Here is a 25414-nt window from a genome sequence, read left to right on the forward strand (position 1 = left end):
TACACTATTATTCCCATTTTCCAGATGAAGAAATAGAGGCATGGAAGCATTTCAGTAACCAGTGCAGCGAACAGAGCTGGATGAAGGAGGGGCAGGATATGAACTTGGGCAGTCCGCTTCCAGAGCCCAAGTTCCTCCTGTCAGGGTAGACTCTCTGTATATCACTTGCTCATAAAGCCGTTAGTTAACTCACCAGCACTTTAACCTTTTGACGTAAAACGGAACTTATGAGAAGGATAATCTCACGGGTGTCATACTGACATATATTCTTGTTTTTAACACTCCTCAGTGACAAAGTAACGTGACTGACAATAACATATCCTCCCTGAAAATAGTGTCCACTGCTAAAAAACAGAAGAGTCAATTTTGTAATGGCCACAGAAAATGGAAAGCGTGGCATTTGCCCCTTACATTTTTCTTTCTGTTGGAAAGCAGCTTGTAAATGGAAAAATCACGTCCATCACCTCCCTCCCAGAGACTGAATATGATGAAAGACAGAGGAAGGCCGAGCCTTGAAACAGGCAGAGCCGAGAGCAGCTTCCACCCTAGCCAGGAGCCCAGGGAGACTGATCAATCCTGAAGAAGACAGCAGCTATAGCTCCTCACTAGAGCTGACTGCAGTAAGACATAAAAAAGGCAGCAAATTAAAGCACTTTACAAAGAATAGCGCTTTCAAAATACAGATTTCCATGGATCTATGAGGGGGTGTGCAGAAATATTCAGAACGACAGTTAAGGAGCTTCCAACTCTCCCGCAGAAGGCTATTTTCTTGACACGGAGAGAAATTTGTTATAAAGCATTTTGTAATGGCCAAGAAAGGAAAGATGTTCTAGAAGCACAGTATTTCTGTAGAATGGGGCTCCCCAAAGCAAGCAAGGGAGGACAGGAAGGGGAGCACACAAAGCTCATCTGATGGAGGGCTCCTGCAAAGTAGGAGCTGATATTCTTCCAAGAACACAGAATAAAAGTCTGAGCTTAAAAAATAAAACCCTTGTTCAGGTCTGGCTCCCTGAAGGGACAGGCTGAACTCTCATTTGGAAGTTTCTCGTCCTTGGATTCCAGAAATAAAGCCAACATAAACAAAATGTTTTATGTAAAAGAGCCAAGGCATTTTTAATGTACATGACAGGCATGCTGTAGCTGATTTTTTTCAAGGTCACACACAGCATTTCAGAGTAGGAAATTGAGTAAACTTCAACTTCCCACCCTGTAAGGACAAATCCCTGCTACTTTAGGGACCAAGGGTTGCACAGTGTTAGGACTGCCAAGCTAACCCTTCCCCTACTTTCCAGTATGAGAAACTGCTCTTGCTTCCCTATTCTCAGACCATAACTGTTTAGACTAGTTTTCAGTGTAAGTATGACAATCAATAAACTTACCCTGGCACTTTTAGTTGATAAAATGTTATGCTGTAATTATGTACACTTTATTAAAATACAATTCAAGGCTTTATTTCCATCTAATTAAATAATGTATTCAAATATGTAAATTTAATGGCCTGCCCACTACCATCTTTAAGGACCATTCAGTGTTTATTGTCCTTGCTCAGAGTGAAACATCAAATTAAAGACAATACATAAAATAACAATATAAACTCTCCTGAACTAGTCAGCCCACCTACAAGAGTAATGTTGACTCCAAATGCTGTCTAATTATAGGACTTAGTTACTCCCATTCTGCCTAAAGAAGTTATCAGCCAGTGGTTACAGAATTCAGGTAGTTTTGTTAAAAATGGCTTTATCATATGACTTAGCTTTGGAAAACAACTTCTGGATTAAAAAAAGTCAAGAAGAAAAATTATCTCAATATAGTCCAGTGCAGTGAGGAAATACAATATAGGACTTGGCATGTGTCCACAGGAAAAGTCTGGCTCCCAGATGCTTCGTGCCAACCCACAGCGGATTTAGTAATGTTTAAACAACTGACAATGTACACTCATAGCACTGACGACACAGGGACCAGAACTCTGCAGGAGCCTGTCCCATGAGCGTCTTTACATACTGAAAACTAGAACCAAAACCAAAAAATCATAGGCACACACTACACATTTCATTTACCAAAAGATTCAACATGCGCAATAGCCTTCTTTACAGTAAGTAGATGCCACCAAATTAATTAAGATCTACATAAGACATATCACCTCAACAAAACAAAACATCTTATTATTTTTATTGTATTAGTCCTTGAAAATGAGAATGTAACCATGAAATAACTGCAGCAAACAGACAATTGTCTCCATAGCTCACTCATTATAATACTATTATATAATATCCATGACCTCCTAGAGTCTGTACCTGTGGCTAACATGTGCTAGTTTGAATCAACTGAAATTGTATTTGGCTATTTTTGATGTCCCCAAATTGTCCTTTTGTAAGATTTGAGGGTCAAATGAAAATTCTGACAAAGAATTTTTACAGCAAGTAGCAGATGAACATTCTTAGACATGAAATGTCAATGTTCCTTTATAACTGGCCATTAAGTGTATCATGAACTCAAGAGTCTTTACAAACAAGAATACACTGAGTAAAGTCTGCATTTACTCTAGTTTACATTCAAGCATAAACAAATATTGCTACTATTTAATATAAAACTGTCACAGATTTAGCCAACAGTGAAGAAGGCATGATACAAATAAAATTACTTTGTGTGATTCTCCCCCCTATTCCCAGATGATACATTTCTCAGAGATGATACTTTCTCTCTCTTGATCCCAAACAACTCTGTCACATAATGTTCATGTCATGTGAGTTTTACAAATAAATAGTAAAACAAAACAAAAAAATGGGTTTGATTATCTGGGAGAAAAAGATTGACTGGCACAAGAAATAAAATGTTATTTAAATTAGGACTTCAGTTGATTGCTATGCCAACTCCATTTTTAAAACATATTCCAAAACCACCACATTGATCTGACTTAATAAGACTTCAAATGCAAATATCTATTCTTTAGCATTTAAAACTAAAGCCTGCATGTCGCTATGGATGAGTCTCTACCTTACTACAATTTTTTTTTTTTTATAACACAAACATCATTTGTGCTCTAAACTGTATCAAGAAGCCACTTAGGATAACTTACTTCATAAAGCCAACAGACTTATTAAGATCTCTTCCATCATAAATCCAACAAGTATTTCCTTTTGTCAAGAAATACTATTAAGAACATAAAGATCATTGGTACTTAGAAAGGATATACCTAGCAAGGAGTCTTGCCTACAGTAAACATGCAAAATTTTATTTATCTAACTTGAATTAAAGTTTATAAATCCCATGATTATAATTAAATCTCAACTGCAGAGTCTTTGCAGTAATCAATCAATTATTCATGGTGAAGAATGTAACCTTTAGCAGCAATATGGTCAATGGCCTCACTGAAACAAACCTGTCTTTCTCTGCTTGTCCAAAAGGACAGACTGACTGTGCAGGGTACGTCAGAGGCTGCAGTCTAAACATCTGAGACAAAACTTTGGGCCTGAGATGAACAGAGGGATTCAAGTGAGACCTCCACCACTCCAGGAATGCTTTTGCCTTCCAGGCCTCTGGAAAGTGTTGGGGTTTCTGAGGAATCAAAACCTCAAGTTTGTACAATATGTGATCCAAACTTCTACAACCTCAAGTATGGTGTTCCCAAGTCAAGAAACCTGACATCGTTGTGCAACCCTTGAGGCTCTGGCAGTAGCAAAAGCAGAATCGTGGAGGAAAGCCTCCAGAACCAAGGTACACAGAGCTCCCCAGAGGAGGGTGAAAACCTGACAAGTTGACAGTACATGGAGCTGGAAGAGCAGCCAACTAAACATGCAATTCCTGTGTGGCCAGCTCTACTAGAAGTTAACACAGAATGCTAGACACAAAATTAGGGAGGAGGCCATCAAATGTAAATCTTCAAGTTCAGACCTTTGCCAAGCTAGAGGCCAACATACATTATTAGGTTGGCCTCTTTGCCTTACCCTAGGAAGGATGGATCCCAAGTGAATATCTTCTGGGGCTTTGGGCCATCTGTCTTTTAATGTCTCAAGGAATGGAAGTTTCTTCCATCACTTCCTTTGGAAAGTCTCTTTTTTTGTGTGTAAGGGGGACAAAAAACAGAAGTAGCTATAAATGTTAAGGTGATTTGATAGTTATTTTTCAAATATTCTTATTTATGAACCCTTTCTTGAATGCTTCCATGAGTGGACATCCCCACTTTGGCTCTAACAGTGAATATGCAATAATCTGGCCTCCTCCACAGAGGACACTGGTCGCCCACATCTCAGTGTGTTTAAGGCATCTTTGTTTCATTCAGTCCCTGTACCTTATCACACTTTCGTCTTCATGCTGGAAAGGTGGTGTTTACAACCACCTGGGGCATTCAGACAGGCCCTTTCAGCTACCTCACCTGTGCCCACAGGCTTGGGTTAGAGCTCGGCTCCTTAGCAGTTTCACACCAGTCTTTTGTTAGATTCATCCGCAGCTAACCCCCTCCCACTAACATTGTCAACACTATACACTAGCACAGTGCCTGCTTGACTAAAGATTGTTGTGCGTGTGCGTGTGCGTGTGTGCATGTGTGTGTGTGTGTGTGTGTGTGTGCGTGCGTGTGTGTGTGTGTGTGTGTGTGTGTGTGTGCGTGTGCGTGACCAATTTAACTGAATTCTTAAAAAAGCAGGTTGTTTTCTCTCTACTTTTCTCATCTCGTATTTCACTTCCCAGCTTTCCCTTGCTCACTGAGCAGAACAGACCACCTTTCCCAAACGCCTTTAAGTGAGTGCTAAGCCGTCATAAAGAGTACATAAACAACTGCCGACAAGTCTCGTGTATCTCCACATGCTTTGGGGCTGCTGTCTTTACACCTAAGTCTTACATGATGTAGGAATAGGAAATATTTACTGATTTATAAATATTTATTTGTGGGTTTTGTTTTGTTTTTGTTTTTCAAGACAAGGTTTCTCTGCGCAGTCCTGGCTGTCCTGGAACTCACTCTGTAAACCAGGCTGGCCTCGAACTTAGAGATCCACCTATTTCTGCCTCGAGTGCTGAGACTAAAAGCAGGAGCCACCACCACGCAGGATTTGTGGACTATGAGAGGAAGTTAGCTTAATGGAAGAGAAGTGAGGCGGAGACTGGGGAACTGGACTCAAGCAGGCCATGGCTGGTCCTAGGCCTTCCTCTTCTTAGTCCTCCAAGAATGCCCAGGAAAAAGCACTAAGCATCTCTCTAGTCACTAGTAACTGCCTTTCACTAGCACTCAAGCTGCTGTGTGACTCTCATATCTCAGTTCATTTTTAAACAGGAAACTCCTCATCTGCACACTGGTTACACCAGATTCCCAGATGGTAGCATTCAAAACTCAGTTACAGTCCTGAGCTCATCACATCCTCTCTTCCTATTGCCTTTAATGAGTGAGTGGGCACAGAGCAGAATGTCATTTCCTGGGGAATGCCTCATTTGAGATGACTAGTACACCAAAGGGACTGGTAATCCAAGTTGGTCCCGTTGCTAAGAGTAGATGATCTATCTTTAATAGTACAAAGGACTGGTGACACGAGAGCTTTTCATCACTCCTGTATTCTATTACATAAATTCACTTGAGACTGTGCTCCCTGGGATGGCAATGTCAAAGTTCAATGAAGCTGTACAGAGGCAATCAGGTAGGTGTCAACATTGACAGCATACAATGTGCAGTCTTCTTTTGGGGCAAGAATTATCGTAAAGATTCCTTCCTGGTTTTTCTTTATTTAACTAGCGAGTCCACTAACTCCAGGCTCTGTCCTGCTGAAGACACAGGTTCTGGAATTCTAAGGAAGAAGGTAATACCTAAGGGATGTGCCAAGCAACACCAGGTTTGTTTCTTGCCTTGAGGCACCTAAAACATCTATTTCTATGTTTGCCAAACAGCTATACGAAAAGTAAAATCACAAAATGTATACAACAGCAGAAGAAAAAAAGCCACCTAGTGGTATGAGATTCATTCCAAAGCTAGGGTGCCGTGGAGGTTTGGAGAAGTAGGGCCAGCACAAGCTGGATGGAGAGAAGAGGCATTCTGGATGGGCGCAGTTTGACCTCGGCCTAGATAAAGTGGGGAGGACCCAGTGCAAACGGGATCACAGGAAAGAAAAAGCAACCATCATGCCATGCGGATGGGAGGTGAACAAAAACTCCAAGTTGGGAAAGGATGGGATGCCTGAGGGAAACTAAGTCAGCCTGTTGGAACCGGAGAAGCACTCCATCTCCGGAGACTGGCCAGAATGTGAGACTTCCGTCGGGCTGCAGAAGACCTCTGAGGGCAAAGGGAAGGGATGTGTGCTCCAACCCACAGTTGACAGAGAGCCCTTCTTCACACTTTAGAGGAGCAGAAATCTACCATGTAAGAAATATCCAATCCCCTTTTCTTGAAAGGGTTTCCCTCAGTAAGTGATTTCTGAAGGAGTTTTGAAGTTTACGTGCATTATCTCCACACTTAGATCAGATGTTCTGGATGCACCCAGAACATCAGTGGGTCTGCTAATACGGCATCTGTCATCATATATGCCAGTGTGAGTACTGTACTAACCTATACTTATAAAAATACTGCACTGTACCCAAAAAAATATACAGAACTGTAACATCATCTTAATTATTTATAAGGGAATGACCACAAATCTCTACCCAAGTGGGTCTGATAAAACTGCTGTTTTGATACTGTTAAAACAGAATAGCATGGTAAGTATCCAGACCCTGAAGAACAGTTTCATTGTTTCTGGTGCAGTGACTGTGAAGACTTGAGACAGGTGTGGATGGAGAAATACGGTAAGGCATATTCCCCATTAGACTTGGAGACTGGAAAGAATGATGAGTTTTTACTTCTTAGGTACTTAGATTTCATATATTTGTGTCTATATGGTGTATTCGACAATCTAGGTTAGTAATCTACAACCTTAGAATCTTCTCCATATCTAAAATAATATATATTAGAAAATAGAGATCATGTGCTGTGTGGATGGAAAAACAAAAAGCCAAATCAACCAAAGTTGTATCTATTTGCTATTTCACTGGAATTTCATCCATGAATTCGTTCATTAATGCAGCACAATGATTTAGTTCAAGGCGACAAGATGACGCACAGAGCAGCAGGAAAGCTAGTGGAGAGTTTAGTCCACCTGCAGCCAAAGGGTCTAGGCAGCATGAACAAGGGAGGAATGATAGACTGAAGCTGGACTGTGGAAAGGGCGCAGGGCCTGGCCAGTGAGTCCCGGCTTGGTAAATTCTTGGCACTGGGAACCCCAAAAAAGGTTACTGATGAGCAGATTGATGGAACTATGATATATTTTAGAGTCAGTCTATTACCAGTACATAGAATGGCTTATCAGGTTGATAGGAGAGCACTCAGGAGCCCTTGTGATGATCCAGGAGAGAAATTATGAAAGCCCGAGTATGGAGAGCCAGGACAGATGATGCTCCAGAGGAAGAATGTGTAGTAACTGGCAAGTGGACTGATGGGGAGACACGATGATCAAGCCAGGAGTCAGGGATGAGTCTGAGGCATTTTACACTTGATTAAATTTGAGTGACCAAAGGTACTGTTAACAGAAATAGCATTGGAGGTGGGAGGCGGGGCTGGGGCTGGGGCTGAGTTGCCCAGAGAATATGTAAAGGAAAAAAAGTTTTTTAAATCCCCAGATTTCACTTCATTAGCACATCATGCTGTGCATCTGATGGACTGGGCACTCTCATACCATTGGACACATGAGCCTCATGTTAGAAATTCAGCAAATGTCTTTCAAATGTCACTTAGGCATAGGAGTTATGACTCTGTCCTATAAAGGTCCTGCTTGAGCTGGTTCTTGTCCCCAGTCTCTCTGCCTGGCTCCCTGGGGTCCTACTCTCTGGTTCCCAATTGCACAGTACCTCAGACCCAGAGCCTCCATGCTTGGTGCTCTCTATGCTGGGAAGAACTTTTTCCAGTTTTACCTAAGAGGTTTCCATTTAAATGCCATCTTTTCCTTGGCTACAGAATAAAATAGTTATTCCTTCTCGAGGCATCCTCTTATTTTCCTTCTTGGCATTCTTACTACAATCTGCAATGAGTTTGACCCAGGATGTCTTTCTGTAGCCCAAGCTGGCCTTGAACTCACTCTCTTCCTCCTGCCTTAGCTTCCAGAGTACTAGGATTGTAAGTACTATATGCTTAGCTCTATAATTACTTTTTTTGGTTTTGTTCTGTTTATTTTCGAGACAGGGGTTCTCTGTGTAGCTCTGGCAGTCCTGGAACTCTCTCTGTAGACCAGGCTGGCCTTGAGCTCAGAGATCCACTGCCTCTGCCTTCTGAGTGCTGGGATTAAAGTCAGAAGCCACCACTGCCCAGCATACAGTTATCTTAATAAAAAAGTAAGTCCATCATTTCTATGCCTAAATTCCCCGTACTCACATGAGACTCTGGCACTCAGTGGACTTTCATTAAATCTATGTAGAATAACTGAGGCACCTAACAACAGAATGTATGAAGAGAAGGTAAGACACAAAAGTGTCATTATTAAAGAAATAAAAGTTTAGCCTGAAAACATTGATTTGAAACAAGCAGTCACTGAGCATCAATGCTCACTAGAGTGTTGTATGTTATGCTCACGGTTACACTTGGAGTCTGAGATGTTCCTACAGGCTCCTTTATGTGAAAGACCCGTCTCCAGTTGGTGGTGCTGTGTTGGGAGACCGTGGTACCTTTGAGATATGAGACCTAGCTGGTAAAAATGGATGGTTGTGAGAGATGACCAATTACTTGGAAGAAACCATTTTTATTATGAGTAAGGACAGATGACTTTGAAGAAGCCATATTTGTTATGGGTAAGTGCTGTGGGATATCTTTCTGTATGTTGTGAATGTGTTGCTCTGATTGGTTGATAAATAAAGCTGCATTGGCCTATAGCAAGGCAGCTTAGAGGCAGGTGGGATATCCAAGCAGATATATGGAGAGAAGAAAGGAGAGGAGGGAGAGACACCAGCCACTGCCAAAGGAGCAGCAAGATGCCAGCAGACTGGTAATGCCACGGCCACGTGGCAACTTATAGATTAATAGAAATGGGTTAAGTTATAAGAGTTCGCTAGCAAGAAGCCTGGCATAGGCCATACAGTTTGTAAATAATATTAAGTCTCTGAATGATTATTTTATAAGCAGCCGAGGGACCACAGGGCCGGCGGGACCAGAGAAACCTTCCAGCTATAGGTAAGGACAGAAAACCAAATTTCAGGAACTGAGGGTGAACAGGTAAAAAGGCAGGAAGACAGAGACCAAAGTGAGCTCTTGAAAGCACAAGCACACCGAACCAGAAGCAGAGGGGCGAGCCCATGAACAGAGGACCAGGGATGTGGAAAGAGGGCCAGACAAGGAGATTTGGGATCCAGCTCCAAAAAGAGCTCAAAAATGCCCCTCACCTCAGCCACCAAGTCTCCTTGTTCTGTGGGAAAACTTTCTGACCCATCTCAGTTTCTGTAAGGAGGAACAAAGGGGCCAGTGGATATGAGTGGTATGAAATTGTTTCTTTGTAAGACCTCTAATGAAGTTCTAATAACAAGGAACACATCTATAAATGAATGTTTTCTTTGAAACAAAATCAAGGTAAAGCCTCACTTAAGCTTAATTAAGTTAGCTTGGACTTTTTCCCACTTTGATGAAAGCTTTGCACTATTCAACTACAGTACTTGCTGAGGCCAGAAATGCAAAGTGCTTATATTTATCACTGACACTTTGTTGAACTTGTCTGTTCTTATTAATCACAGCTTTAAAGTAAGCAGCCGAGATACTCTTAGGAAGCTGATATTCCCAGCTGACCTATCTGCAAAAATAGTGAAGTTTGATACTCTCCTGCTGCACAATGTCTCCACAGACACATGTGTTTGTGAAGCTGTGTGCACATGTGTGTACATGTGTGTGTTTCTGAGACCTAAAGAAGCAAGAAGGTTTTGTGTAGCAACCAGGAACTTTATCATATTCTGTCTTCTGAAAACACGGAGACTCAAAAGCAAACGCTGCCCACGATATGTTTATATTCTCTTATCTGACCATGAAGGCTCCAGTTTAAAAGCTTGGTATGAAGGTAGCTGGGAGTTGAGCCGTTAGCTGGTGGGGTTTCTGAGGAGTGGGTTATATGCAGACACAAACCCTGCAGTGTGACTCCCCGAGCCTCTAGCACAGTGTTCGGGTTCTTCAGCGAAGGGTCACAGAAAACTCCCCACGGGTCAACTCCATTACTGTCATTTTCTTTTTGCTTTGTAAATGTCAGCATTTTTGTCTGATTAGTGTGGCTGATGTCTGCTTACTTTCCAGTTCCAAAGTTTTAATATGTACGCTATTGGCTCCTTTAGCTATGCAAATATAAATAAATACATGTACCTAAGAATTACAATTCAGAGGCTAAGTAAACTACACAATAATTTCTAGTGATCCTATTAGGTTCTTTAAAAAATGAACCCTTTCGTAGGGTCCTTCTTTCTTGTCAAAGTTCTGTTCCTTCTTTTGCCTCCTTCAGTCAGGTACGCTTGACTCTAGTCTTCTCTGGACTGCTCTTAGCTCCAGCTCTGAAGGGATTAATTCTTCTGTTTGCTCATTCATCACCACATCCCTCTAACACAGTTTAAAGCATAATGCCCAAAGTGTTCATCTGGACCATTTTCATTCTCTTTCAGAACCGCACATTCCCGTTAAGATTTCTTTTTTTTTTTTTCCGTTAAGATTTCTTAAATCATAACTATTCAGAAATTCATTTTCCAGTCTCGAAACGTAGGAACACTAGGCTGCCTTTAACTACCTTCATATAAATATTGGATAATGAAACTTCATTCTTCAGTATCATCATTATGACTTGTAGTTTGGAGACAGAACTTGCTAGGCAAGTGCTCAGCCCTTGAGCTACACTCCTAGCCCCCTGTAAAGAATGGAGTCTTGGAATTTGTTGCATTGGAATTTGTTGAGACTTAAGATTTTAATTTACCTGTTTGTTTTTTAAGTTTTGCATTATTACCAATTTAAAGTATATGTGGTCAGATAAGCTCTATCTATTATTGTCATTAATTTTTATTCTACTGTGGTCCTTTCTTGTTTTATATCTTAAATTCTACATTGCCTGATACTAATCTCACCAGAGAAGCTTTCCTTGAGGAGGGCTGTCTAGAGCATTTTTCCCACTTCCTTACTCTGGAACTCGCCATGTAGCTTTGTTTCAGATATATGTCCTCTAATGAGTCTACTCAATTAAAAAAATCCAATGTGATCTCTTCTTTAACAGATTAAGTTACTTTTATGATTATTTTTATAATCTTACTTTTACCATATTCTTTTTTTCCTTCTTACTTCTCATTTCTTGCCTTATTTTTGGCTTAACACCTCTTTAGAGTCACGGTGTATTTCTCCCCTCTATTACATGCTTGCGGTAATCCACAGGCCCAGCCTACCCCAGCTACCTTCTTAACTAATTTCACCTCTTTTGTAAATTAAAAAATATAAGGCTTATTTAAAAAGAATCAACTTCCTGCTTCTGGGTTTACCACACCCGTGCTTTCTCCAGCTTGCCTCTGTGCTCACACGGTTAGGGGCAAAGCTGGAATTCAAAGTGGTGTGTCTTTCCCTCCAAAGTCCCCTTTCTAGATCACAACAATCTGCTATTCACAGACGAAATAGCAGGCATTCTGGATGCATGAGGCAGGGGCACAAGGGATAGGAGGCAACAGCGGCTGAGGAGGAAGAATGGAGAGGAGGATGGCTTAAAAAGAAGTGTCATGATGGAACTACACAAGCTAGTTTCGACAGGATTCCTATGTCAGAAAAACAAAACAGCTAACTCACGTAATACAGGAGTAGATTACATACACATGCGATCAAACATGGGGAACTAAAGGTAAGTCAGTGGCTGGACCAAAAGAAGCAAGGGGGCTGCACCTTCAAGGCCTACAGCAAGGCAGGTACAAGGCTTGGCCTCGAAGAGGTACACAGGAGAATTAATGAACTAAAGGCAATGAAAGCAGGCAAGAAGATGGAAATGGGAAGAGGGGATGAGATTGAGGATAATAAAAAAATGAGAGAGAAGCAAGTAGGAAGGAGGTAAAAAGAAAACCAAGGAAGGAAGGAAACAAGGGACGGTTTCTCAGTTAACAACAACAGATTACATTTCTGTTTTCAAATATGAAACTGCATGTTTTTAAGTGGGGGGAAGGGATAAAAATTCCTATCACGCTGTTGTTCATAAAGTATGAGGGTAGGCACAGCTTCTATTCTATTATGCACCTCAGCATGATCTAGTTTCTTCTAGTTGTAAATAAAGGTTTAAAAATGAAGACTTACAATGACACATAGGGACTGAACAGGCTGCAGTAGGTACCAGTGTGGTTTGGAGAGTACACTCGGCTAAGACTCCTCTTTGGAGGCTGTCCCACAATTCCCTGTCTGTGTTCAGTGACCGAGACCAGCTCAGTCTGCTAGCTATCTTCCTGAAAAAGTCCCACAAGGAGCTCTCCTCCTCCTCCACCTGTCCCACTGAAGACAGCCCTGGGTCTGCTCAGCCTACACTTCTAGGACGCCTGGCCGCCTGGAGAAGGGCAATCCCTAACACACAGGTCTGGTTTCTCCCTTCAGAGTCGGGACAACAACCCTATCAAAACAGACTAAACAAGGGTCCACCTCAGAAAGCCTCTTCCTCCTCAGGCAGTAGCTTCAGAGAAGAGGGACAGTGTCTCTCATACTTGTCACTTGACTTGGTTCATCTTGGTCTTTCTCATTTCCCTAAAACAGAACCTCAATACTGTCCCAGAACAAAATGGGGACAGAAAAATTAAGCCGACCTATGAAGACCTGTGTAACCTTTGTTTTGTATATTTAAGAAGATCTATGTTATGCCTATAAACATGAATAAATCAGGCTATGACTCTTCATATCTCAAGAGATAAACGTCACCTGTTAGATCCCCGTGGCCAAGGTTTCACACCATCAGTACTATCGACATTTTGGGCCACATAATTATTTGTTATGGAGCCTGTTTTGTGTAATGTAGATGATTAGCAACATCTCTGTATGGACACACAGACAGACAGACAGACACACACACACACACACACACACACACAGTGCCACCAAATGTACCCAGGAGCAAAAGTTTCACCTGGTTGTTGTCAGGTGACATGTTTTTAACTCACAGAAATGGGTTATTTATCTCCACCAACAGAAATCTGTGTTTTGCATGTTCGTAAATGGTTTGGGTTTATATGTGTTATTATATGCATTTGGGTTAATATGTATTTTTTAAAATGAAGAAATTTGTTTGCAATGTCAAAAGCAATGTAGAAAAAACCCCATGACAAACAAAATTGTATTCCAAAATGTCATATCATTATTATAAAATAAACAATACAAAGAAGATCAAAATACATTTGCAGTCAAGTCACCAAAAATAAAAATACAAACAGGGTCTATCTATCCCAGTGGCAGAGCCCTTGTTAGCATGCACAAAGTTCTAGGTTCAACTTCCAGCAAAAATTTAAAAAATGTATTATGTGTTTGTTTGTGTATTTGTGTGCATATAAATATACATGCATGTATGAGCAGATACATAAATAAGCACTATGTACATAAGTGATCATGATTTATGAATTTTTCCTTGTTTTTTTTTTTAATAACTTCAGCTAATCCTCTCAGCAGAGTATGAGGCTGAAAGCATCTAAAAATTTAACTCTAGTTATCTACTTGGGAGAACATATTTATCTATCATCCTATATATTAGGAGACAGTATCGCCATATTTACTAAATTCAGAAACTTTCTTAAGAAACAAGAATACGCTAGGCAGTGGTGGCACATGCCTTTAATCCCCACACTTGGGAAGCAAAGGCAGGCGGATCTCTGAGTTTGAGGCTAGCCTGGCCTACAGAGTGAGTTCCAGGATAGCTGAGGCTACACAGAGACACTCTGTCTTAGAAAAACAAAACAAAACAAAAACCAAACCAAACAAAAACAAAACAAAACCCAAAAATATCCAAGAATACTAGCAGGCTTCTTGCATTAACAATACTGAGATGTTAAATACACCATGGTTCTGTGAAAGTTAACTGACATCTTTCTATTGCATTCCAAAGAAAGAATGGGAAAAACTAAGTCAGGACCTATGGTCACTTATAACAATGTTGGCGCTACAGACTGCAAGGTCCCTATAACCTTGATATTAGCTGGTGATATGAGTAATGAAAGGGAAATAAAGTTAAAATGTATTGGAGGGTTTGCAACTATTTATTGATTAAATTTGCATTTGTGTTCACTTGCTGGAAACTACTTCAAATTTAAGTACTCAAACACTGCTCTTTTTTATGTATACATCATAGTTTCATTGAAAAATTTATAGCTGCATTTTACTTTACATTCCATTTTAGATGCAGATAGTTGGACTGAATAAATTTAAAATGTAATTGAATGACCAAAGGATAAAATCACCCTTTGCTGGCTCCAAATAGTTCAATCTGTCATTACAGTTATTAAAAAAAAAAAAGAATTCACACACAGAAGAAAACAGGTTAATGGAATAGAGATTTGTCTTCCTGCTTTACATTGCCCCCTCTCTTCTAGTCACTTGCCAGAAGACATTTCCAGTGCAATTCCCCAGAAAGTGGCACATTTAATAGGCTAATGGGCGTTACCATTCTTGTTACCCAGCTGATTCGATTCAGTCTATGCCTAGAGAAATCGTGTTGTTGTTAATACACAATTTCCTGCCACTAAAAGGAAAAGGTCAGACAACTCACTAAGTTGGGGAGGAGCAAGCTAGGTTGCCTTCTTAGACTATTTTCCAAATATTATTTCTTGCCTTCGAGATTCACAGTGAGACAAAAGTGCTCTTCTGGAGTTCTAATAATAAACTGACCATACGTTCTGAAATTGTGTCAAATGACCTCATTACTATGTCATCAATCAGTTCAACATACTTTGGCCAATGTATTAGTTGTACAAACAAAAGTATGTTATAGTAACATCACAATGTATGTAAATCTAACTGGCCTACGCTAATAAGCAGTAATGAAACAGAAAAAAAAAAGATGGCGAAACACTGGGGTACTTGAAGAAAAGCCAAAAACTTTCAGACTGCCCACAATAGCATTTTCTCAACTGTTTCACACATATGTATAAACCCCTAAACACAAAGAAATCTAGACATTTATTCTTGTTCTTTTATGAAGTTAGTTAAAAATTAATGAACAAAAAATTAAAGAGAAAGCACTACAATAAAGTTGGAATATTCTAGCTGAAAACATTCCTGTGAAACTATTTACAGTCCCACAGAATTATAAACATTTTTCAACATAATTTTTAAGCAATGATTTTTTCTTACTGTTGAGACTTAAACAATGAACATTTATTTCACATTAAAAATACACTTATTAGAGCAGATCTCGCCTTTTTCAGAAAAGAGTTTTTCCAGTTTAAAGAAGCAAGTCAATGCTTAGACTTTTTCTTCAGAACAATCCATGTGCTGAACCTTTCAACTAAGAGGTTTAGTTTTCAACACTATGTAATCGACAGAAAACTGTGTGAAAACAGTATTATTATTTAATTCTGGGAGCATAACCAACTGGACTTCCGAGACAAACATTGCCTGTACAGCACTGGACACAGACCAACAGTCTGCAACTCTGCCTCATGCTCCTCCTCACACACGCCTCAAAAGACTCAAATCTCACAGAAGCCGTGAGAACAGCAAACTTGAGTCTTAACCCTGAGAGAGGCTTGTTAAAATTAAAGTTAGCTTTCCAGTTTCAAATATTTAAATGAACTCAACTTCTAACTCTGAGATCACTTCAGGGCCTCCTTTTAAAAAATGCCCTCTGTGGCTGCGGGCTTCAGCCTGACAAAGCTGCTGAGCTGTGCAGATGTTGAAATGGCTCTGGGTTACACAGGGGAGAAGGAAGCAGGAGACATTCCACAGCTGCTTACGGCAGCTCCTTTCCCAGGGGCACAGTTGCAGGCTCTATCGAGCTCAATCACTTTGTACAGCAACCGGGGAATCCCAGGCAGAGGCAGAGAAACCTCACGGCAGCTTAAATTTCTCCAAGCACTACCGCAAGTAACACTACTTAAAGAATAAGCAGTTATTTCCAACATTACATGGCCTTGGGCCAAAAAATATATGTATGTGGTGGAGGAGGGACGGTGAGGAAGAACATCTGTAGTGAGAGAAAATGTAAGATGTTTCATATTTCTAAAGTTTCAAGCTACTTACAGGAGATCTTCCTTGGATCTTTACTATAGAAACAACTGAATATTTGATCTTTGTTCTCAGTCAAGGTTTTTTGGGGGTGTTGGGGGTGGTAGGGAGAGAATAGTGCAGTTGAAGAAACGCAGAACTTAACAGTTAACGCAGCAATTGTAACACAATACATTGACTGTAAAGTCTTAAAGGGTTGAAATGTGTATGAAATGGAGCCATGTTTAAAGGCTCCACGCTTCAGTTTTACAGCAGTATACATACTCAGTCCTGTCACACGTCCTTTTTAAAGCCTAAAGAAATTGTATTAATGATGCAGTGGCTAAAACCAAGCAAGCAAAGATGTTCTCTACCTGAAGGTAAGTGATGCTGTGGCAGCCACCACATCCTTCGGATAACCAGGAAGTGAGGCTACAAACACACAAGTCTGCTAAATAACAGAAGCGGGCAGGCCACTGTTTCCATCAGATACACTTTTGTGCTCAGCATCCTCCTGCAGGGAGTGATGATGGAATTCATAGATACATGTGTACTTTTTGCAGTAGCTATGATTATTACTATTACTTGGTCAGAACATCACAGAAGCAATTATAAGAATTTACCAGGTATGACAATGAAAAAAATAATGATGTTATATTTATTGTGAACTTGGACGAGGAAAGCATTGTGCTGAATTACCTCAGTTGAACTACCCAGTAATAGTATGCCCATTTTATAGATGAAGAAATCGTTATACTAGCATTGAACTAATAAATAATACAATCAGAATTTAAAATGTTCTACTCTACGTCTATGCTCTAGATCTTATGTTTTACTGACTATGATGAAAATGACATCTGAATATTAATTTGGAACATGTTAGTATTTTAAAAATCAATTTTAGGGATTTACATAGTACTACATTGCCTAGTCAGAGAAAAATAGCTCCTTTATCTACATTGTTTATGATCTCCTTTTCTTCTCTACTGTTTTTTAATAGGCAGGAAAAGAGCAATATCAACCTGGAGTGTCAGTCACAAGAGTTCTAAATTTCAGATGACTATTTTCCTGAAATCACACCGTCAAGGATCCAACAGGTAATTAGTTCTGCTGTATAACAACTACTGAAGTATATCAATACTCCAGCAGGCCTGAACTTTTAAAGTAAGAAAATCTTTTGAGTTCCTGTTTGATAAAATACCAATTAGAAACTTTCCTCAAGCCTCCAAGACCTTTGTTTACAGTTCAACAACATTCCTCCAAGACATTGCAATGTCCTCCAGCAGGGAGGACTAGAGAGCAGAAGCTGGTGACATATGGGGTGTGCATGGAACTTCTGGTAAATGGAAGTTCCAAGATGTAAAAAAAAAAAAAAAATGATGTGTGAGTTGATGGAAAAAACTGTAAGGCAAGTCAATTTTTTAATTAAAAAATTATGTAGCATAAACAATGCTAATGAGCCAAAAGTCTCAAGAGATGAGGATTCTATCTGCTTCATTTTAAGGTCCCTTTCACTTCCCATAAGTGTACACCCTGCACTTGAATTGCCTCAAATAGAAACTTCTTCATAAAACAGAGTTTTGAAGGTTTTCTTTGTCTTTGTTCTTAATAGCTCACCATTTCCTACACAAGTTGTCAATCTGATGACAAATTACAAACACACACACACACACACACAGAGAGAGAGAGAGAAAGAGAGAGAGAGAGAGAGAGAGAGAGAGAGAGAGAGAGAGAGAGAGAGAGAGAGAGAGAGGCATGCAGAGGCATAAACACAAATAAGGCTCAGAAGACCCATGGCCTTTTTCAGTACATCACCACAATAAAGGTACCTGGAAGTTCTTCATAAATTTCATCATCTATTGGTTGGTTCCTTGATGGGGTGCTTACTGGAACAGGATGATCAACGTCATCATATAATTCTCCTCTTTCATCATCATCCTCTGGAATCACATCGGATCCCATGTCTTCAAAGCACATTTTGTGAAGCAATTTTAAAAGAATGCAAAAGAGATTTAAGACTGTGCTTCTTAAATGAACACAATTCTACAAACTAATACCCACACCTTCCACTATACTTTTAAATCAAAACATGATTAAATGGTTTTGTAAGTGCATGAGTCTTAAGTTAGCAACTGTATTCAAGGGAAGCTTGCTTTAATAAACCCAAGTGAATGGACCACATATTATACCAAGAGAGCATGTCAGTATTCTCTTGACATTCTCACAGAAGTCAGTAAGGCTTTATATGTGAAAACCTGGTTCAACCCATTCCTAAATTAATATTTAAGGAAATGAAAAAGTGTTCAACTGATGCTCTTACCTTGTAATATAAATTTCAGCTGCTGGACCCATTCCTCAGCATCTTTGGGAGAAGCTGCTGTAAACTAATGAAAACATTCCAACAATAAGAACTGAAATTGTAAGAGCAATGAAAAGGTGTGCTGCATTCTTATCATTTCTTAAGAACATTAGTGATTCTTTCCATGTCTAGGGGTACTGTTCTTGCAAGGATGCTTCTTATAATGTACAGTTAATTTTGACAAATTTATGTAATTGAAGCAGAGGATGATGGATTTGAAACTCTGATCAGCAGCTGGCAGCTGCACAGGGAAAGATGCTGCTTCTCTTCATCAATGTCAAAGGCTGAACTGATGAACAAAATTTGCCCTTGACAATTAGAAGACATCCATGAATTTCTTTAGACTGCTGGGTACAGTTTTCTTAAAAATGTTCTTGTCAGATTCCAACACACTACCTGACAACTTAATTAACTGGCTTTCAACTGCAATCTCAGATATTTAAAACTTATTAAACATACATTCCATATTGATGCCTAGCTGATGGCTCTTGAATTGTCTAGCTGATAATGCGTCTTTATCTTCATTTTCTCCCACACCCCTAAGCAATACAATATGCACTAATACTCTAATATTTTTCCTTTGATGATTTTATTCTTTCTGCTATGTAATTCTTTTAGGAAATCACACAGTTCTATTAAAGTAGATATAAAATGTTACATTGATGTAATTGATAAATTACAAATTCATTTGCTCTTTTGCAAGGATATATCACTTGAACTTATCAGAAAATTTTAAATGTATTTCCTCTTTATATGAATGTTCAATGTACAAAATACTATTTTTATTATTAATATGTCAGGGAAAGCTGTTTTAATAAAACATTAATGTCTCTATAAATGAAATCAAAACATCTTATCAAGTTAATTTTAAGGCAACATAAAAATTCCAACCTGATAGATACGTTTATCAGGAGCACAGATTTCAAAACAGCAATCTTTCTTTCCATCCTTTCTCAGGGTGTTATTCATTCTGACATCGTAGCCCTCTATTGCAAATTCACCTTTCTGTTGTTTGTCTACAGAAGATAAAAGCCAAGTTAGAGTTTCGTTCACTACAGTGAATATAAATGCCCGATTATCTCTTATTGAGGTTTTCTATGTCAAGTCTTGGGAGAAATTTTCGTCAGCCACTTTAGCAATTCTACACTGTGAAAGTGTTTGGGAACCAGAAGAGGTCTGGGGATGGTGGTGGTGTTCACCACAGGGAAATCCACAGGGAAAAATCTAAGTACTAGAAGTTAAAATTTGCTAGAAATCTGAATTTCAAGGAGCCAATGGTAGAACTGCGCCACTTGAAGCTTGCTGGACCTTCTTATTTACTGTCCTGCTCTCCCTCAGCACCACCACCAAGTTGGAGTGGCCCTTTAAAGTTTTCTTTTCTTTTTTAATCTTAAAAGAAAAAAAAGGAAACTAAGTGTGAAGTAAGAGCCAAGTACACGGCTGGAGAGGAGTGAAAAGGCAGGTAAACTAACGTTACTAAAGGGGTTTCTTAGCAAGTCAGTGGACAGGAAACTGCTGAAAGCAGACTTGAATCTAATACAGTGCAGTCAAAAGGAAAGATGGCTTTAGTTTGGTTAGGTATTATACGATTTTAAAGATAAACAAAATAGAACAGAAACAAAAGGTTTAATACTCCAAAACTGAGAACATTAGCTTTCTTCATTAGATTTTGCCATTTTGATAGAAAAGGCTACAGAGCAATAGGCTTATTTTCCACATTAACACACAACACCAAAATCAGAAGTAGGGACAAACTGTCTCTTTTACTGAGCTCAGGGTTAAGTACAGAAATGCTTTTGTAATGCAAGGGCAACAATAAAATGCATGTTTTCTTTTCTTAAACACATTAATTTAGCACCTGAAGTAACATCATTTTTTTAAAGGCCATGGAGATCATATGTTGCCCAAAATGTCAAATGGGAAAAAAATATGAGTTAGATGGGCATGACCTCAGCCTAAACAATCTATTTAGTCATAATTTATATATCTGGGTGATTAAAAAATTCCAGTTAAAATTTTTGAAGTTCACTTGGTTGAAAAATTCCATACTTAACTCTAAGTTTTACAAAACTATACTTCAAAAATTACAGGTGTATGCCTATAAATGAGCAAGGGACCTCAGGCAAGAAGACCCTGCATAGAGGCCAGCTTAGACTACAGTGGGAGATCCTGCATCAAAACAAAAAAAGGAGAAAGAAAGGGTCCACAGCACTGACAATATGTGTTCCTTCAGATATCAGGGGGATTCTGTGAGTGTGTATGTTTAAGATGCGTTTTGCTGAATTAAAACTACATTAACAGAATTATGTTAATAATTAACAGGATGGAGTTCAGTGGTAAAGCATCACCTACTATGCACAAGATATCCTCAGTACCGACAAAACCCAAAAAGTTAGAGTTTCATGAGTCTAGATTATACAATCATGCCTTTTTAAGGCCTTTAGCGTATTTACATACCAACTGAATTTCTAAGAGAAAAATTTAATATGCTGCATGTGCAAACATGATTCATCTATGAAATTCTTTTATCCAGAGAACACTGTATATATCTGCTGCTCCCCAGACATAGTTTGTGAAATACCTAACTGGAAAAATACTGAGGGAAGAGTGAAAAACAGTAAGTGCTTAAACACATTTGACTCTTCTACCATTCTCCAAGAAAACTAAACCATTCATTCATTCAACAAATTTATATTAAACACTTTAAACATGCCTAGTAGTTAAGACAAAGTTATTAATAGCACACTTTATCAGATCTTTCTCAGTGAAATAAACATACATGCATTACAAATGTAGTTATTCCACAAATACCAGTCAATGACCCACTTACATGGCAAGAGGAATTAAACTTCCACTACAAAAAAATGAAATTCTATGAGGTGAAATACTTAGGTGGTCCAGTGAAATCTGCAGGGAACAGGACCGGTCTACACCTTTAATCGAAAGCAGCTCCTTCCTTCTTCCCTGTGCTCCAGCTTTTCTCTGCATTCTGATCCTAGCCACGGGCTTTCCCAGTGCTGGCTTCCCGCTCCTTTTCTCTGCATTCTGATCCTAGCCACGGGCTTTCCTAGTGCTGGCTTCCCGCTCCTTTTCTCTGCATTCTGACCCTAGCCACGGGCTTTCACAGTGCTGGCTTCCCGCTCCTTTTCTCTGCATTCTGACCCTAGCCACGGGCTTTCACAGTGCTGGCTTCCCGCTCCTTTTCTCTGCATTCTGACCCTAGCCACGGGCTTTCACAGTGCTGGCTTCCCGCTCTTCCCTCTCCTGAACCGTCCACACCCACCGCTCTCACACTCAATACTGAGTAATTTATGAACAACAGGGTTTACTTCTCAACATTCTGGCAGATTAGAAGTCCAAGACCAAGGTACCAGCAGGTTAAACATCTGGCAAGGTCTTCCCTCTGCTGCAAGTGGACACTCTGCTGCAGCATCCCCCGGAGGGAGAAACACTGTGGCCCTTTGAGGCAGAAGTATGAAAGAGGGCTTCAGAGCTCACTTGAACATTTTCATTGTGTCATTCATGAGGGTAAAGCCCTCATGGTCCAATCACTTCTAAATGCTCTACATCCTAACACTACCTTCTTGAAAGTGACTCCAAAATACAAATTTTGGATAGACACATAATTAAAATTATGGCTTTTATCCAGCAAACTTCTATTCATTCTTTATGGCCCAATAAAATGTCCTTATCACAAGTTTCCCCAAAGGCCCCTAGCAGTTAGTTTCACTCCTTTGTGATCCAAAGGTATTTAATTTAAATTACTTATTATACCTCACTGAATTTATGTCTATCTGCCTAGCCGCTGCCTCCGATTTCACAGCCTCTTATCTTCTCACTGATATTCACACAATTCAAGCAGTGAGCACCTCAAAGGATCTTTGGATTCCACTGTTTATTATACCAAGTATCTAGCAAATGTTTACCAAATAAAATGTGAATAAATGAGTAAGTGAATGAATGAATGCCTCGATGGGAATCTAAATATCTAGGACGTAGGTCACTTGATGAATGAGGCTCATGACAATCATGGGAAAAGGAAGGAGATGGGAGGATGGATGGTATTTCACAAAGTGATAAAACACGTACTATATATATTTGTTACTTAAGGACCTGAATGGCTATGAATAATAAATACAGAGATATTTATGGGTATAGAGGTAAGTGCATTACATACCCTGGAGGATGGCCGCACTCCTTCTAAGCCATTACTACTGTGATAGGTCAATATGGTTTTTGGCACGCACAATAAGGTAGAAAATGTGAGCTATGTATGTGTCAAACAGTAACGAAGTATGGCTTAACCTAGTGAGTGGTACCAACCAACTGCGCCTTGTGCCTCTACGAACCATTTATCTCAATCCTGCTTGCTTAGAGGCTTACAGTTTTCATATATCAAAATAGCTCTTTCCAAAGTTTAGGTGATGGTTCACACGTACAATAAAGCTGTACAACTCAGCTACCTGATTATACAAAAGAAAATTAAAATGCTATTTGATAATGTTTTCCAGGAAAAAGATAAAGTGGCAGGAAATCGGGATCATGCCAAACAAGCAATTAAGAAATGTCTAAAGGCAGAATTTTTTCAGAGTCCCTAAAGAGAAGGGACAGGGATTCCAGGAAGGAGAGAGCTGCTGCACAGAGACCTGGGACACTGGGAAGACACAGCACTGAGGGTGCACTACTCAGGCTGGGTCTTTAGGCCAAAAAGGAAGGGATGTGGTGGCACTAACTTCTGAAACACAAGTGGCTGTACAACTAAATGGATCACAAAGCACTTAAAATGCAAAATGCTAAGAATGGTAGCACCACAAGGTCTAGCAATAAGAATAGAAACGGAAATTTACTATCTCAAAGTTTCTAGCCAGAATTTCTTTATGGAACATTGGCCTTTGGAGAGAAATATCAATACAAACACTCCTTAGGGTTTAGGAAGATTTGCTGGCTTTGACCTAATGTTGCCATTAGTAATCACCGACCCTCAGGACATGCAATGAGAAGCCTGACTGAACCAAAGCCACAGTATTGGAAACTTCTTCCTCTGACTCTGATGGAAAAAGGACTTTTGCTTTTTGAGAAATGGTAAGATTTTTATCTAAACTCGTAATAGTACAAGTTTATATAATGGTAATACACATCAGGACCTGTGATGATTACAGCTGACACACTCAGCTACTTGCTCACAGCAGGAGGAAGAAGTCCGAGTGCTGTAAACTGTGACTACTTCACAGGTGCCGTCATTACAGACAACATGCTAATGACAGAATCCAGACTGGCCACTACATTCCAAAGTCATTAATCCAATCAGCAAAAGGTGAGACCAACTTTTGGTATTACGTAAAATGTCAAGTTTATCTGAAATAGAATAATTTTATCTGCATATTGTTCCAATAAACATTACCTATTTCTTTCTTTCTTATTTTCTCTAAGGACAGAATGTTTATTTCAGAAAATTTTCACTGTTTTTTTTGTTTTGTGTAAAATACATACAAACTTGCATATATATGTGTATACACTATTTATAAAAAATTTATTAGTGCATATTCATTGTATAAAATAATGATTTCATAATACATTTTAATCAAATCTATCATCTAGGCTATTGCTTATCTCTATAAGCAATGGCTTCTACTTTAGAATATCCATCTTCTGATCTGCTCTCCCTTGGAAAAAAGGAAAACTAGGAATGTGTGTGTGTGTGTAAATATATATAGATATATATAATTTCATTATTTTGCAGCTTCACTTATTCAAATAAGAAAGCTAAAATTATGTGAACTATTACTAAAATTGTGCATTAGTTAATAAATGAAGTTTATTAACTAATACTAATGAAGTATGAAGTTGTAGAGTATGAAAGTTAACACAGGTCTATAGTGGTCACAAGCTGAAATGTAAACAAATTCCAGGCCTGCCTTTTACCACTCTGAGAATGGACATTATCCTTTGTTTTCCTAACATTAAAATAACTGGGATAACTGCACAAGGCTGGGCCCATGGTCATGTCCAGAGCTGAGGAGGGGCCACGGCGCCCTGCTTCCTGAAGACTCATATGCAGTTAATGGTTGATGGGAGAGGGAGGGACACTTTCTTCAGGGGTGCAGCCCCTGGTAAGGTGCCCTTGCTGCTGTAACCTAATGAAACTTGGGGAGGGGAAGAAGGGGAAGAGGGGGAACAAGAAGGGGAAAGAGGGGGGAGAAGGAGGAGGAGGAGGAGGAGGAGGAGGAGGAGGAGGGGAAGGAGGGGAAGAAGAGAAAGAGGAAGAGGAAGAAGGAAGGAGAAGAAGATGAAGAGGAGGAAGAAGAAGAGGAGGAGGAGGAAGAGGAGGAAAAAGAAGGGTTAGAAGGAAGGGGAAGAAGAAGAGGAGGAGAAAAAGGAAGAAGAGGAGGAGGAAAGAAGAAGTGGAGAAAGAAGGGGAGGAAAGTAAGGGAAGAAGAAGGGGAGGGGAGAGGGGAGAGGAGGAGAGGGGAGGAGAGGGGACGGGAAGGGGAGGGAAGGAGAGGGGACGGGAAGGGGAGGGAAGGAGAGGGAAGGGGACGGGAGGGGAGGGGAGGAGAGGGGAGGGGAGAGGAGGGGAGGGGAGGGGAGAGGAGGAGAAGAAAAGGGAATGCGATCCCACGCATCATGTACACAAATGAAAATGTCCCGGTGAAAGCTGTTATGTATAGGGAATGGAGGACGCCCTGAGTGAAGTCCTGAATAAATGTGAACTGTTGACATGTGCATAGCCATGCCAAGGACCAAGACCTCAGACCCACGGGAAATTGACAAAACTGTTACTTAAGCCACATGGGTTGTGGCAATTATGTACAATTGATATATGTTAATAAAAACATTGTCAGTAAACAAATAGGCTATAATGAGCCTACTTCATAGAAGTGTTGTGTGTTAAA

At 39.8% G+C, this 25414-nt stretch overlaps 1 protein-coding gene across 1 annotated transcript in view; it reads right to left on the reverse strand.

The window, feature by feature from the left end:
* Skap2 (src kinase associated phosphoprotein 2) overlaps nucleotides 1-25414 on the reverse strand; it is a 163410-nt gene that overhangs the window by 32556 nt on the left and 105440 nt on the right. Inside the window, exons 7-9 of the mRNA XM_052721033.1 lie at nucleotides 19413-19537; nucleotides 18483-18546; nucleotides 17992-18126 (exon numbers count right to left, since the gene is read on the reverse strand). Of these exons, the coding sequence (XP_052576993.1) occupies nucleotides 17992-18126; nucleotides 18483-18546; nucleotides 19413-19537 (324 nt within the window). The remainder of the gene's footprint in view (nucleotides 1-17991; nucleotides 18127-18482; nucleotides 18547-19412; nucleotides 19538-25414) is intronic.

The sequence above is a fragment of the Peromyscus californicus genome, unplaced genomic scaffold (assembly GCF_007827085.1).
Source record: "Peromyscus californicus insignis strain IS unplaced genomic scaffold, ASM782708v3 Scaffold_6__1_contigs__length_162567912, whole genome shotgun sequence".
In the NCBI taxonomy this organism is placed as follows: Eukaryota; Metazoa; Chordata; class Mammalia; order Rodentia; family Cricetidae; genus Peromyscus; species Peromyscus californicus.